Raw genomic sequence first — 12,778 nt, forward strand, 5'->3', positions numbered from 1 at the left:
GAAATCTCCAACACCAGCTATTTAGAATTCCTACCCTTTCTTCCTTCACTCTTTTTTTAAAAATTAATTAACTTATTTTAATTGGAGGCTAATTACTTTACAATATTGTAGTGGTTTTTGTCATATATTGACCCGAATCAGCCTTGGGTGTACATATGTCCCCCATCCTGAAACCCCCCTCGCACCTCCCTCCCCATCCCATCTCTCAGGGTCATCCCAGTGCACTGGCCCTGATGAAGGCATCTAAATTCACGACCTGAAGAAATTCACAAGAAGGAGCACTCTGAGAGCCCCCGCAGCAGGTGAACTGGTTGCTCTGCCCACATTCCACCTCTCCTCCCGGCTACCCTGGCCGTGTGATGGGGCGGCTGACACCTGGTTTACAGTCCCGCCCCTGTACCTGCCCCCATCCCAACTCTGTGCAGACTCTCCATGAGCAAATGGGCAAGTCACTTCTGTAAGTCTCAGTTTTCCCATCTGTAAAATGAAGAGCTGGGACAAGGCCCATGATTTCATAAACAAACATAAACATCAAAGAAGGAAAGAAAACAACACAGGGACAGCGTGTGCAGCAGACACACACGTGCTTCTCACGTGGAAACGCTACCAGAAATTCTCCAAAGCCACCATCTGACTCGGCTGCAGGCAAGGCTTTTTTCCTCCTTTCAGAGAGAAAAGCTGACCTCAGTCATGTGGGACTCTGCATTCCTGATCTCCTTTTCTTCTTTGTGGTACATTTCTTATCAGTGATTCTTTCAGTGCAATCTTTTTTTATATATATATTGAAAATAGACATTTTATATTGTTTGTACAAGGAACAATTTCAAAATACAAATCTTGTAATATGCAGATATAAAAGACAAGGATATAAATATAAATGCACATCTATAGAAAAACGTCAGCAAGTTAAGTTTTCTTCTTTCTGAATCCTTAAATCTAGAGGATCCACGAGGCACAGTCTCTCTCTGCTCCTTTTCCATGCACGCAGAGCACCTGGCCGAGAGAAGGTTTTACAACCTGAAATGCTGGTGTCATCCTTGTTAACGCCTCCCAATCCGGGAGGAGTCTTATAGTTCACGTGGAGCCTCGGGTGTGTTTCTTTTCTTTGTAACCTGCAGATCAGGATGAGGAATGGGGTTGAATCGAGTGGACAAACTGTCCTGAATAAATGTCACGATGAAATAAAAGCCGATAGGAAACCCTGATGGCTTCACTCCCTCCCGGGTAACCATTGACAGCTGGGACTTTGGGAACTGGGCCTTACACCCAGGGCAGGCAGGCAAGGCAGGCAGATAGTGGGCATCTGTCCTGAGCCCAGAGAATCCACTGCTAAGGGTGGTGCTTGAGCTGGGCAGTCGGTAAAATGATGCATGGATGTTTCCTCACCCTCGGGGGCTATCCCCTGGGGCCAGTGCCCTGAGTCTTCCCTAAGTCCTCTCTGGCTGAAGAAGAGCTGGGCCTTCAGTGTGGCCTCTGCTGGCCTCTGCATCCCCGGAGCCTCCTAGGCCATGCAGGTGGATTTCCGTGTCCTCCCCTCTGGCGTCTGCCCCTGTGGACATCGGCACACTCTCCATGCTGTCCATCTCAACACCGGGTGTCTGGTGGGCTTGCCTAGAAAGCAGGATAATTGCCAAAGGAGAGATTGTGTCAACAAACAGTTCCTTTCGGACACTCTGATGGAGAGCACCTAGACTACCTCCACTCACAGGTGGTCTTTAGATCTTATTTTCGCTTTCACCCCTTTGTCCACCAAATTTTACCAGCACTGTGGGGGCAGCTCCCCGCACCTTGCCAACCCCCTGCCAAAAGGCAGTGGTTCCAGTGCCAGGTGCCATGGGAGGAGTGAGTGACGAGGAGCCTGGCCAAGCCAGCACTGACAGTCCTGATAAAACTAACGTAATGGTTATAAAGCTCACTCAGTCATGTCCGACTCTCTGCGACCCCATGGGCTGTAGCCTACAGGGCTCCGCTGTCCATTGGATTTTCCAGGCAAGGGTACTGGAGTGGGTTGCCATTTCCTTCTCCAGGGGGTCTTCCTGACCCAGGGATTGAACCGAGGCCTCCCGCGTTGTACGCAGAGACTTCACCATCTGAGCCACCAGGGCAGCCCTGACACTTATTTAGTAAGTGTTAAAGACATAAACAAATATCAGTTTAATCAGTCCCTGAGAAGCCAGGAGCAGGGGATGCAGAGAATCTTAATCCCACGCCTCCCCACCTGTCACTGGGTGAGTGTTTCGGTGCTGAGTGTGCGGACCTGTGGGTTACACAGTCTGCCTCCTGAGAAGAAGCAATCTGCAGGACATTGTAGAGTCAACACCTGAGCTCCTTGGAGTGAGGCCTAAACTATAAGAATGCTAGGCCAGTTTACAAAAACAATTTTCTAAAACCCAATTTATTGAATCACTAATCTACCTAATAACCCATTTGCAAATTAATCAGCTTACGGAAAGAATCAGCTCACCACACGGCCAAGTAGCAATGTTTATCATGTTTGCCAGTTCTTAAAGATACATTCATGAGTACTACCATAAATACAGTCAGTGAATATTGATATATTCCTTTTAGGAGCATATTTATTGGCCATACTTATCAAATTTACAAATTCTTTTTAAGAATATATTTTTAATGTCTTCTTTAAAAAGATTGTGTATTTATTCTTTTTTAATATCGTCAATGAATATATTCTAATTACATCTCCTAAGAATAATTCTAAATGCATTTTATGTAGAAATTATTTAACTGTAATGATATTCTTAAAATCCTTTTAAGAGTAATTTTCTATTTTGCAAATATTTTAGCATTTAGGGGGATTTTTTGATGAATTTTTAAGTAAAATATCAGCCTTCTTTTCTTGATTTCTAGACTATGAAGTTTATGGCATTTCTTTTTGGTTAGGGTGATATTAATAACTTTTGAAGATGTGTGTAAATATTTTGATGGCTGTTTTCCATTTTGGCTTTGCAGTGCCATTTCATGGAATATTCATTTTGTCAAAGTTAGGCTCGAAGAATGGTATAATCTTTATATTGATATAATATTTAGGAAGAAATTTTTGTGACTAGTGATTAAAAGTTTAGTTTCAACACACCTGCTATGTCTGTAACAGCCATATCACTATGGAATGGTAAAATACTGGCTACCAGCTGATGGAAGTACAGAGTTAAGGCTAATATGCTATTTGAGGCTTTTATGAAGGAATGGTAAAAATGCTTAAACATTAGAAAAATAAAAGCTGACATTTCAGCAAGTGGCAGAAACAGTCTTGCCAGCAATGCTGAAATATAGAATTTCTAGTATTAGAAATGCCAAGGCCAACATGTATGAGCCTGTTTATGGGGACGTGTGTCCGTATTTAACAAGTACATTCAAGAAGAACAATCCATAAATATACAAATTGCACATCCATCAGATCGGTTACTTGGCACATTCTTTCCTTCTGAATTGGCTTTTGGTGAATTGGCCCCATGCCGTCCATTGATTTCTGGCTGCCCGGATTCTGACCAGTGACCTGCAGGCTGCCTTTGGACAGTGAAGGGAACAGGCCTGACTCAGTGACCACTTGGCCTGGACACTCCTTTTGCCCAGTACAGAGTGGGTGGGAGCACCCACACCTCCAGCCAGGACAGGGTCTTCCTTGGCAAGGGCAGACCTGGGTCATCAGATGCAGCCCTGCTCTTGGGGGAGGAAGCGTCTTGTCCAGCGTGGGTCTCCTGTGCTACTCACCTTGACCTCAGGCGCCAACGTACCAGAAGAAACAGCAGGCATGCTACAAAGAGCACGGTGACAGGTATGGAGACGGCTGCTGGAAAGAGAGCAGAATGAGCTGGCATCCTGCTCAAAGTCCCAGTGTTTCCGAGCCTGAAAATCCTATACAGTTTACGCTTCTGCAGAGAGATCTAGATGTCTTCCCAACCAGCTCACAGTTACTAACAGATCCTGAGATCCACGCTGTTCTGTCTGCTCTACATCAGGGCAGAGAGGACCCTCCTTTCCCGCCAACACAGCCACAGTGGTGGTTTGGGAGTTGCTAGGGAGCGTGGCACCTTCATGTGGAAGAAAGAGTGCTGGACCCAGGGGCAGGTGAAACAGTACTATTTTTAAAACACTTGTATCAATCAGAAGCTCCCAGCAGATTTGGCCAGTTTGCCTTATTATTGTGAAATCTCCCTGCAAAAATCACCAACGTGCCCTGCATCTAAGACGACAACCTGGGGCTTCCCTGGTGACTCAGAGGTAAAGAATTCACTTGCTAATACAGGAGACATGGGTTTGATCCTTGGTCTGGGAACATCCCACTTGCTGCGGAGCACCTGGGCCCAAGTATCACAACTACTGAGTCTGCGCTCCAGAGCCCGTCACACCTACTGAAGCCCTCAGGCCCTAGAGCCCATGCTCCATGAGGGGGAAAGCCACTGCAACGAGAAGCCAGAGCACTGCAACTAGAGAAAGGTCCACACAGTAATGAAGATACATCACAGCCAAAAATAAACTAAATTTAAAAAATTTTAAGATGACAACCTGAACAACTGCGGACCCAGGAGTCTCACTGTGGCCCAGGAGGCATATTGAGGCATATTGAGCTTTTCAGACCTGCGCCTAGACAGACAGTCACACTCGTGTGTGCAAGGACTTGGCCTTAAACTAGAACTGTCCTCAAAAACAGCTAGAGATAAGATGAGGAAACATACCCAGATTTCTGAAGGATAGGAGAGGAAACGGGCAACATGTAACGGAAACTTGAGAGAAGACCATTCCTTTCGACTCTAATTTCACTTCTAGAAATGTATTCTAAGAAAATGGGAGATGCATACACAGGAGTAGTCACTAAAGCATTGTTTAAAATAAATTTTAAAAGGTTAATCTAAATCTCTTATCAGTAGACAGTTAAATGAAATGTGGCATACCTGTACAATGGACTATTATTCAGCTTTTCAAAACTTTGAAATCTACATTTGTTAACACAGAAAGATGTCTACAAAGTCTTAAGAAGTGAAAAAGCTGGTTGAGATAAAAATGAATAAAACAATTTCCAGTAAGCCATGTGTGTGTCCATATACACAAAATAGTCTTGAAGAATATATGCCAAGTATTAAGTAATTCTTTGGGCTTGTAGATAACTTTATTTTCTTTTTTAAAAAGTTTGCATTCCGCAGCCCCCCCCCCCCACCACGCCGATCTTTTTGCAATGATGCTCTAATCAGAAGAGACACTAAATTTACAAAAACAAGACTACTTTTATTTACCTAAGTAAATAAAACAGAAAAACTTAGAAAAGCTATTCCAAAAGAGGTAAGAGAAAACATGAGAAATTAGTGAACGTTGCTCTTGAGTTTCTAGATTTAACATTAATCATCATTATGACTAAAAGACAAATTTCTTAGCAGAGATGTTGTACCCTCCAGGAAACTATTCCTTCACATTGACTAATCAGGTTGGCATGCATTTACTGTTCACGGAGAGATTTATTGGAAAAGGCGAGCTGATGTTAACTCTAGTTCCACTTTCACAACGCTGCTTCCTGTTTCTTACTGAGAATAGAAGCTGCGACTCAGACTCAAGTGCAAAGAGCGGTCCTGAGCCAATGATATAACAAAACAATTTAAATTCAGCCCCTGGAACTCAGACACTTGGTACCTTCCCCAGTTACTTCCAGGCAAATGTAGGAAAGAAATTGAAACAAGAATCATCAAATTTAGTGAAGAAATTGAAACCAGAATCGCCAAAAGAATGGATTAATGCATTGACTGTCATGGTTTCCACCCTTTTGTGTTTCCTAGCAAGGTGCATGGGTTGGAGAAAAAGGAAAAGAGATTTGATGAGACAGAGAAGGGAGGAGGATTAGCTTGAGAGAGGAAGGAGAAGAAAGATTATTGCACAGGAGACCAGAAGGGCCAGGAGCCCCTACCTTGCCTTCAGCCTATGGTGATGTTGGGTCTACAGTGGAGAAGACAGCCGAGGTGGCTGGTGGACTGTGTTCCATGTGGGTGAAGGAGTCCTCTGTAACCACAGTGAGGTACCACCTCATGCCAGTCAGAATGGCCACCATCAACAAGTCTACAGGTAACACTAATTTGAAAAGATATGTGCACCCCAGGGTTCATAGCAGCACCATCTTCCAAGCCAAGACATGGAAACAACCATTGTCCATGAAGAGATGAATGGATAAAGAGGTGGTGTTTACGTACAATGTAATATTGCTCAGCCATTAAAAAGAATGAGATTCTATCATTTGCAGCAGTGTGGATGGGCCTAGAGTATTATGCTCAGTGAAATAGGTCAGAGAAAGAGAAATACTGTATGATATCACTTATATGTGGAATCTAACAAACAATACAAATGAATGTATATGTAAAACAGGAACAGACACAGAGAAAACGAACTTGTGGTTACTGAAGGAAAGACGGAAGGGAGAGGGGCAAATTAGAGACAGGGGATTAGCAGATATAAACCACCATACATAAAATAGATGAGCAATAAGGGTATACTGTACAGCAGAAGGACTTACAATTATCTTGTAGTAGCATGAATGGAGTATAATCTGCAAAAATACTGCACATCTGAAACTAACGTGATGTTGTAAATCAACTATACTTCAGTTTTTTAAAAGTGTTATCTGTGCAGATCCAGGAAATAGTCATTTCTGGCTGTCCCTGCAAATTAACTCAGTCAGAGGGTAGGGTATCTGACATGCTGTGTGCCTGCATTCGCTGAAGGCAGTTCTGAAATGAGAACGTCAACTCCTTATTCCCTGGCAATGGTTTCTCTTTTGTGTCTTCCTGTACTGAGCACATAGGAAATGCTGGGTTCAGAGTGGGTAATCAATAAATACTTAATTGATGAAATTAAACCATTAAACTTCTGCAAGCTAAAGAACTGGAAAAGGTCAGTTTTCATCCCAATCCCAAAGAAGGGCAATGCCAAAGAATGTTCAAACTACTGCACAATTGCATTCATTTCACATGCTAGCAAGGTAATGCTCAAACTCTTGCAAGCTGGGTTTCAGCAGTACATGAACCGAGAACTTCTAGATGTACAAGTTGGATTTAGAAAAGGCAGAGGAACCAGAGATCTGATTGCCAGCATCCATTGGATCATAGAAAAAGCAAGAGAATTTCAGAACAACATCTACTTCTGCTTTATTGACTACGCCAAAGCCTTTGACCATGTGGATCACAACAAACTGTGAAAAATTCTTAAAGAGATGGAAATACCGGACTACCTTACCTGTCTCCTGAGAAACCTATATGCAGGTCCAGAAGCAACAGTTAGAACCAGACATGGAACAACAGACTGGTTCCAAATAGGAAAAGGAGCACATCAAGGCTGTATACTGTCACCGTGCTTATTTAACTTATATGCTGAGTACATCATGCGAAATGCTAGGCTGGATGAAGCACAAGCTGGAATCAAGATTGCTGGGAGAAATATCAATAACCTCAGATATGCAGATAGCACCACCCTTCTGACAGAAAGTGAAGAGGAACTAAAGAACCTCTTGATGATGGTGAAAGAGGAAAGTGAAAAAGCTTGCTTAAAACTCAACATTCCAAAAACTAAGATCATGGCATCTGGTCCCATAACTTCGTGGCAAATAGATGGGGAAAAAATGGAAACAGTGACAGACATTATTTTCTTGGGCCTGACAATTACTGTGGATGGTGACTGCAGCTATGAAAAGTGTTGCTCCTTGGAAGAAAAGCTATGACCAACCTAGACAGCATATTGAAAAGCAGAGATATCACTTTGCTGACAAAGTCTGTCTAGTCAAAGCTATGGTTTTTCCAGTAGTCATGTGTGGATGTAAGAACTGGACCATAAAAAAAGCTGAGCGCTGAAGAATTGATGCTTTTGAACTGTGGTATTGGAGAAGACTCTTCAGAGTCCTTTGGATTGCAAGGAGATCAAATCAGTCAATCCTAAAGGAAATCAACCCTGAATATTCATTGGAAGAATTGATGTTGAAGCTGAAGCTCCAGTACTTTGGCCACCTAATGAGAAGAGTCAACTCATTGGAAAAGACCCTGATATTGGGAAAGGTTGAAGGTTGGAGGAGAAGGGGACGACAGAGGATGAGATGGTTGGATAGCGTCACCGATTCAATGGACATGAATTTGAGCAATCTCTAAGAGATAGTGAAGGACAAGGAAGCTTGGCATGCTGCAGTCCATGGGGTCACAAGGAGTTGGACACAACTGAGTGACTGAACTGACCTGCAGCTGAAGGACATGTAAAGTGCCATTTGCTTTTTAATGAGAAATCTGCATGTTGTTGCAGCTTAAGACCACGTCTGGCTCAGGATAGGAGCTCAATTTGTATTGTTTGAACAGACAAATGATATGATATAGAGGTAGCTCCCTTTAAAGGCTGAGCATGTAAACTACAGCAGATGTACTTCTGCTCTGAAAGATGAAGGTATAATACAGTCTGAAAGATGAACCCTTCCCCTCAGGTGTACTAGATGGACATGGCAGTGTAAATGCTGTCATAGCTGACATTCTACCCTTTTATTTCACAACCAGGAATCTTCAAAAATAGCCTAGGTAAGGAGCAGAGACAGACATTGGAATAATCGAATAAGGTTATTGATTTAAAAAAAAAAAAAGGCTGGCAAGTGAGTGCATAGATATAGAAGACAGTGAAATGAGGACCATTTCCCTCAATATGTATTATAATGTTAGAGCCCTCAAACTCCAATGAGTATTTTCTCACTCACTTATGCAGCATCTACTATTTACCATTTTGCTGCACTAAAAGAGCCACTTTTTAAAAGTTATGAAAGAGACTTCTCTGGCAGTCCGGGGGTTAAGACTTCCCCTTCCAGTACAAGGGGTGCAAGTTCAATCACTGGTTGGGGGCCTAAGACCCCACATACCTGGGAGCCAAAAACCCAAAACATAAAACAGAAGCAATATTGTAACAAATTCAATAAAGACTTTAAAAATGGTCCACATTAAAAAAAAAATCTTTAAATACATAAAAGTCATGATGATCACTTACATAATTTATTTTAGAACTGATATTGGTAATACCAGTGAACTGATTAAAACATTACATTAATATCTGCTGAGCAACTGCTAGGGTAAAGCATTATTTATATCATCTTCCAAAGACGATCAATCAGTGGCTTATTCCTGCAGAAATAGGAGCCCCTACCCATGCCCGAGGTGTCATGAGTGCCTCTGCTTCTTGTACCCAGCGGGACACACTCCTAGCTCCCAGATGGCTGGAATTGTGTGTAACAGACATATTTTGGAGAAACTGTCCATCACCAAGTGTTTCTAGACAACCCTAGCAGGGTTTTAGTTTTAACTCCTATCTCCTTAGCTGATAAAACTTAAATGGATCTTATTTTCATGTCTCTGCTGACTTGGCCTGTCTTATAGTTAGTGTTAACATGTTTACACTAAGCAGTCTGGAAGAAAGAAATCTTATTCATGCCACATAAAAGCTTTAAAGTTTTTTAAATCTCTGTATTTCCACAGTTCCTTGCACATAACTATCTTTGTCTATTGTAGGTGTTCAGTTCATGTTTATTATCTGGCATTTTAGAATAAAGGAGATATTTTAATCCAGTTCAGTTCAGTCGCTCAGTCATGTCTGACTCTGCAACCCCAGGAACCGCAGCACACCAGGCCTCCCTGTCCATCACCAACTGCCGGAGTCTACACAAACCCATGTCCATCGAATCGGTGATGCCATCCAACCATCTCATCCTGTCGTCCCCTTCTCCTCCTACCCTCAATCTTTCCCAGCATCAGAATCTTTTCAAATGAGTCAGCTCTTCGCATCAGGTGGCCAAAGTACTGGAGTTTCAGCTTCAACATCAGTCCTTCCAATGAACACCCAGGATGGACTGATTGGATCTCCTTGCAGTCCAAGGAACTCTCAAGAGTCTTCTCCAACACCACAGTTCAAAAGCATCAATTCTTTGGCGCTCAGCTTTTTTTATAGTCCAACTCTCACATCCATACATGACCTCTAGAAAAACCATAGCCTTGACTAGATGGACCTTTGTTGACAAAGTAATGTCTCTGCTTTTTAATATGCTGTCTAGGTTGGTCATAACTTTCCTTCCAAGGAGTAAGTGTTTTTTAATCTAGTGAAAGTCATAAACTGGAAAAAAGTACAGATTAGATCTCATAATAAAATAGTTTGGAAAGCCACATTGGAAAAAAATGGCCCTGAAATTTTATAGGATTTTTTCTTTCAGATATACTTATACATGGACTTCCCAGGTAGCTCAGTGGTAAAGAATCCACCTGTCAATGCAAGAGATGCAAGAGACTGGGGGTTCAATCCCTGGGTTGGGAAGATCCTGTGGAGGAGGAAATGGCAACCCAGTCCAGTATTCTTGCCTGGGAAATCTCATGGACAGAGGAGCCTGGTGGGCTACTGTCCATGGGGTCACAAAAGTCAGACATGGCGTGGTGACTAAACCAGCACCACCACCATACTTGCACATATGCAAAGTGATACAAGGTTTTCCAATTAGTCCTCCTTTGTTATGTAGCCCAAGAATCTAAGGAACCCCAAGGCCTAGTAGGGGTTTTGGCTAGATAAATTGTGTCAAATTCATATAATAGAATATCCTGAGCTATTGGAAAGAATGAGGTGGTTTTTTTATCTATTGATATGAAAAAATTTCCAAGATATACCATTAGGTGAAGAGAAGGTGCAGAATAATGAAAATAGTATGCTTAACTATATCATGTATCTTCTACATGCTATTTACAGATTGAATTTCTCTGAAGGATACCCTGAAATCTGGTAGCAGGAGTTCCTGCCTGCCTACAAGGGGACTTTCAGTCAGAGATGGGCTTTTTACCTACAGCCTTTTGTAACTTTTAATTGTTAAGCCCTGGGAAAATATTAACAGTTCAAGAAAATGACTTTAAAAATGTAAAAGTCTGTAGAAAGATTAATGTAATACGTGACACAAGGAGAAAAATTTGGTCAGCTCTCTTATTTATTGGCCACCTCTTAAATGATAAACATACTTTTGTTTCAACGTCATTGTCATTAAATGCCACAGTTTTTCCATGAAAACACTCTCCAGAGAGCCTTTTAAAAATATCTTGCATTGGCATATGTTTTGATCTTATTCTTAAAACCATTCTAATCAACTAAATGCAGAAATGACCAAAGTCACTTGGTTTTTTCCCAGAATACACTTGATGCAGATAAAATATGACTACAAAAACTTGAATCATTCTCTAGCTGGGAAATGTGTGAATAGAAATTAGAAATTAATTTTTGCCTGCATTGAAATTATAGTGTTTTTTTCCCTTATTGAAAATTTGCATTTCTCCTTGCTTCTGTTTCCTTGCATTTCTCCCTGCTTCTGTTTCCTCCCCTATCCTTTTTCCTATCTCTCTTCCCTTACTCTTTTTCTTTCATTCTTGCAAGCACTTTTCCATTTTCTTCCTTATACTCTCTAGGACTTTCTCTCTCTCCCAGCCTTAAAGTCATGCGTCTTCTGTAAAGACGCCTTTTATACCAAGAACACGAACTTCTCGCTGTTGAGTATATAGTGCTAACTCCCTGTGAAAGATAAATGCGTCTAATGGCAGAAAATCATTTAATGATGTTATTTGGTTTTCCAGTGGGTCCTGAGTGACAGTCTAGTCCCCACTTAGTAGGCCTGAACAGCTGCACGAGGGGGCCCTGGGATGCACCAACCCTGGCTTCTGTACCAATCGCCTGACAGTGAGAACCCACCAACATTAAGATAAATAGCCAACCTAGAATTCTGCACACACTGTAAACAGCACAGTCATGTAACCCATCTACAAGGAGACCCTTCTGAGACTGAAAGAGGCAGCTATTGGTGACCACGCTGGAGCAGCAGGCGTAGTCAGGACTGACCAGCACCTCGGCACTGAGATCCCCTGAACATAGACACCACCACTTGATGCAGATAAAATATAATTACAAAGGACCAAGGAGAATACTCACCGGTCACAACTCTGGGATTGTACTGATATGCACCTGCAGGGAAGAGAGTACAGCTCAGTTATTGCCACGGTCCTGAAGACACTCATTACTCTAAGCAGGAGAACTCCTGGACGGTTTGGCTCTCATCTTAAAGCCCTGAGAGATTCACAACCGGTAAAATCAGACTCACTTTAGCACCGAACCAGGATCATTTGTTTCCATGCTGAGCCATGCTTAGGAATCAGAGGTGCATTTACAGAACATGCAGATTACCCAGCGAGCGTGCCCCCATCCCTCACACCGTGATTCCAGATGGCAGAAAGCTTCCTCCTCCCATGTCAGGAGGAGGCATATCTTAATCACATTCACAGCAAAGGCTTTGCCATGCAACTTAATAAGGGGGGAGTCAGTTCTCTTCTGGCTGAAGCAGAGTGGAGCATAGAACACAGGCTGGAGGGAGAAGGCTATGGCAGAGAGCAGGAGGCAGAGGGTCACACAGTCGTCCCGATTTTGGATTGGATGGTGTGATGGGATCAGCCTACTCTGGATCTGCGTCCACGTCTCAGAAGCAGCCCCTGGGAGTTGCGCTCTCCTCCAGCAGGCAAAGCCAGCACTAACCGGGCGTGTCCTGCAAGGCCGGGTGTGTGTGTTCCAGAGCCTTGGCTGCTGTCTGAGCTGGGACGTAGGTGGTCTCCTTACTGACTACCCCTGTGGTTCCCACAGGAGGAGCTGTGGATGGCAACCTGGAGCCTGGTCCAGTAGCTGGCCTTGTGGCCACTTTGGTGTCTGACTTGGAAGTAAGATCTGGCTCTGCAGGGGAGTGCAAGACATGGATAATGAA

The 12,778-nt window shown here is 42.9% G+C and overlaps 1 protein-coding gene across 4 annotated transcripts in view; it reads right to left on the reverse strand.

Moving 5' to 3' along the window:
* Nucleotides 1-507: 507 nt before the first annotated feature.
* The window catches only part of IL15RA (interleukin 15 receptor subunit alpha), a 36,667-nt gene continuing 24,396 nt past the window's right edge, over nt 508-12,778 (reverse strand). For 2 of the 4 annotated variants that reach the window (XM_065920931.1, XM_065920927.1), the window contains 4 exons: nt 12,556-12,747; nt 11,959-11,991; nt 3,727-3,805; nt 508-1,611 (listed from right to left, as the gene is read on the reverse strand). In XM_065920931.1, coding sequence (XP_065777003.1) covers nt 1,428-1,611; nt 3,727-3,805; nt 11,959-11,991; nt 12,556-12,747 — 488 coding nt within the window. In that variant the 3' untranslated portion in view covers nt 508-1,427. The remainder of the gene's footprint in view (nt 1,612-3,726; nt 3,806-11,958; nt 11,992-12,555; nt 12,748-12,778) is intronic. The other 2 variants (XM_065920928.1, XM_065920929.1) reach the window with 2 other exon arrangements.

Source organism: Muntiacus reevesi, chromosome 2, assembly GCF_963930625.1.
Source record: "Muntiacus reevesi chromosome 2, mMunRee1.1, whole genome shotgun sequence".
NCBI classification, from domain to species: Eukaryota; Metazoa; Chordata; class Mammalia; order Artiodactyla; family Cervidae; genus Muntiacus; species Muntiacus reevesi.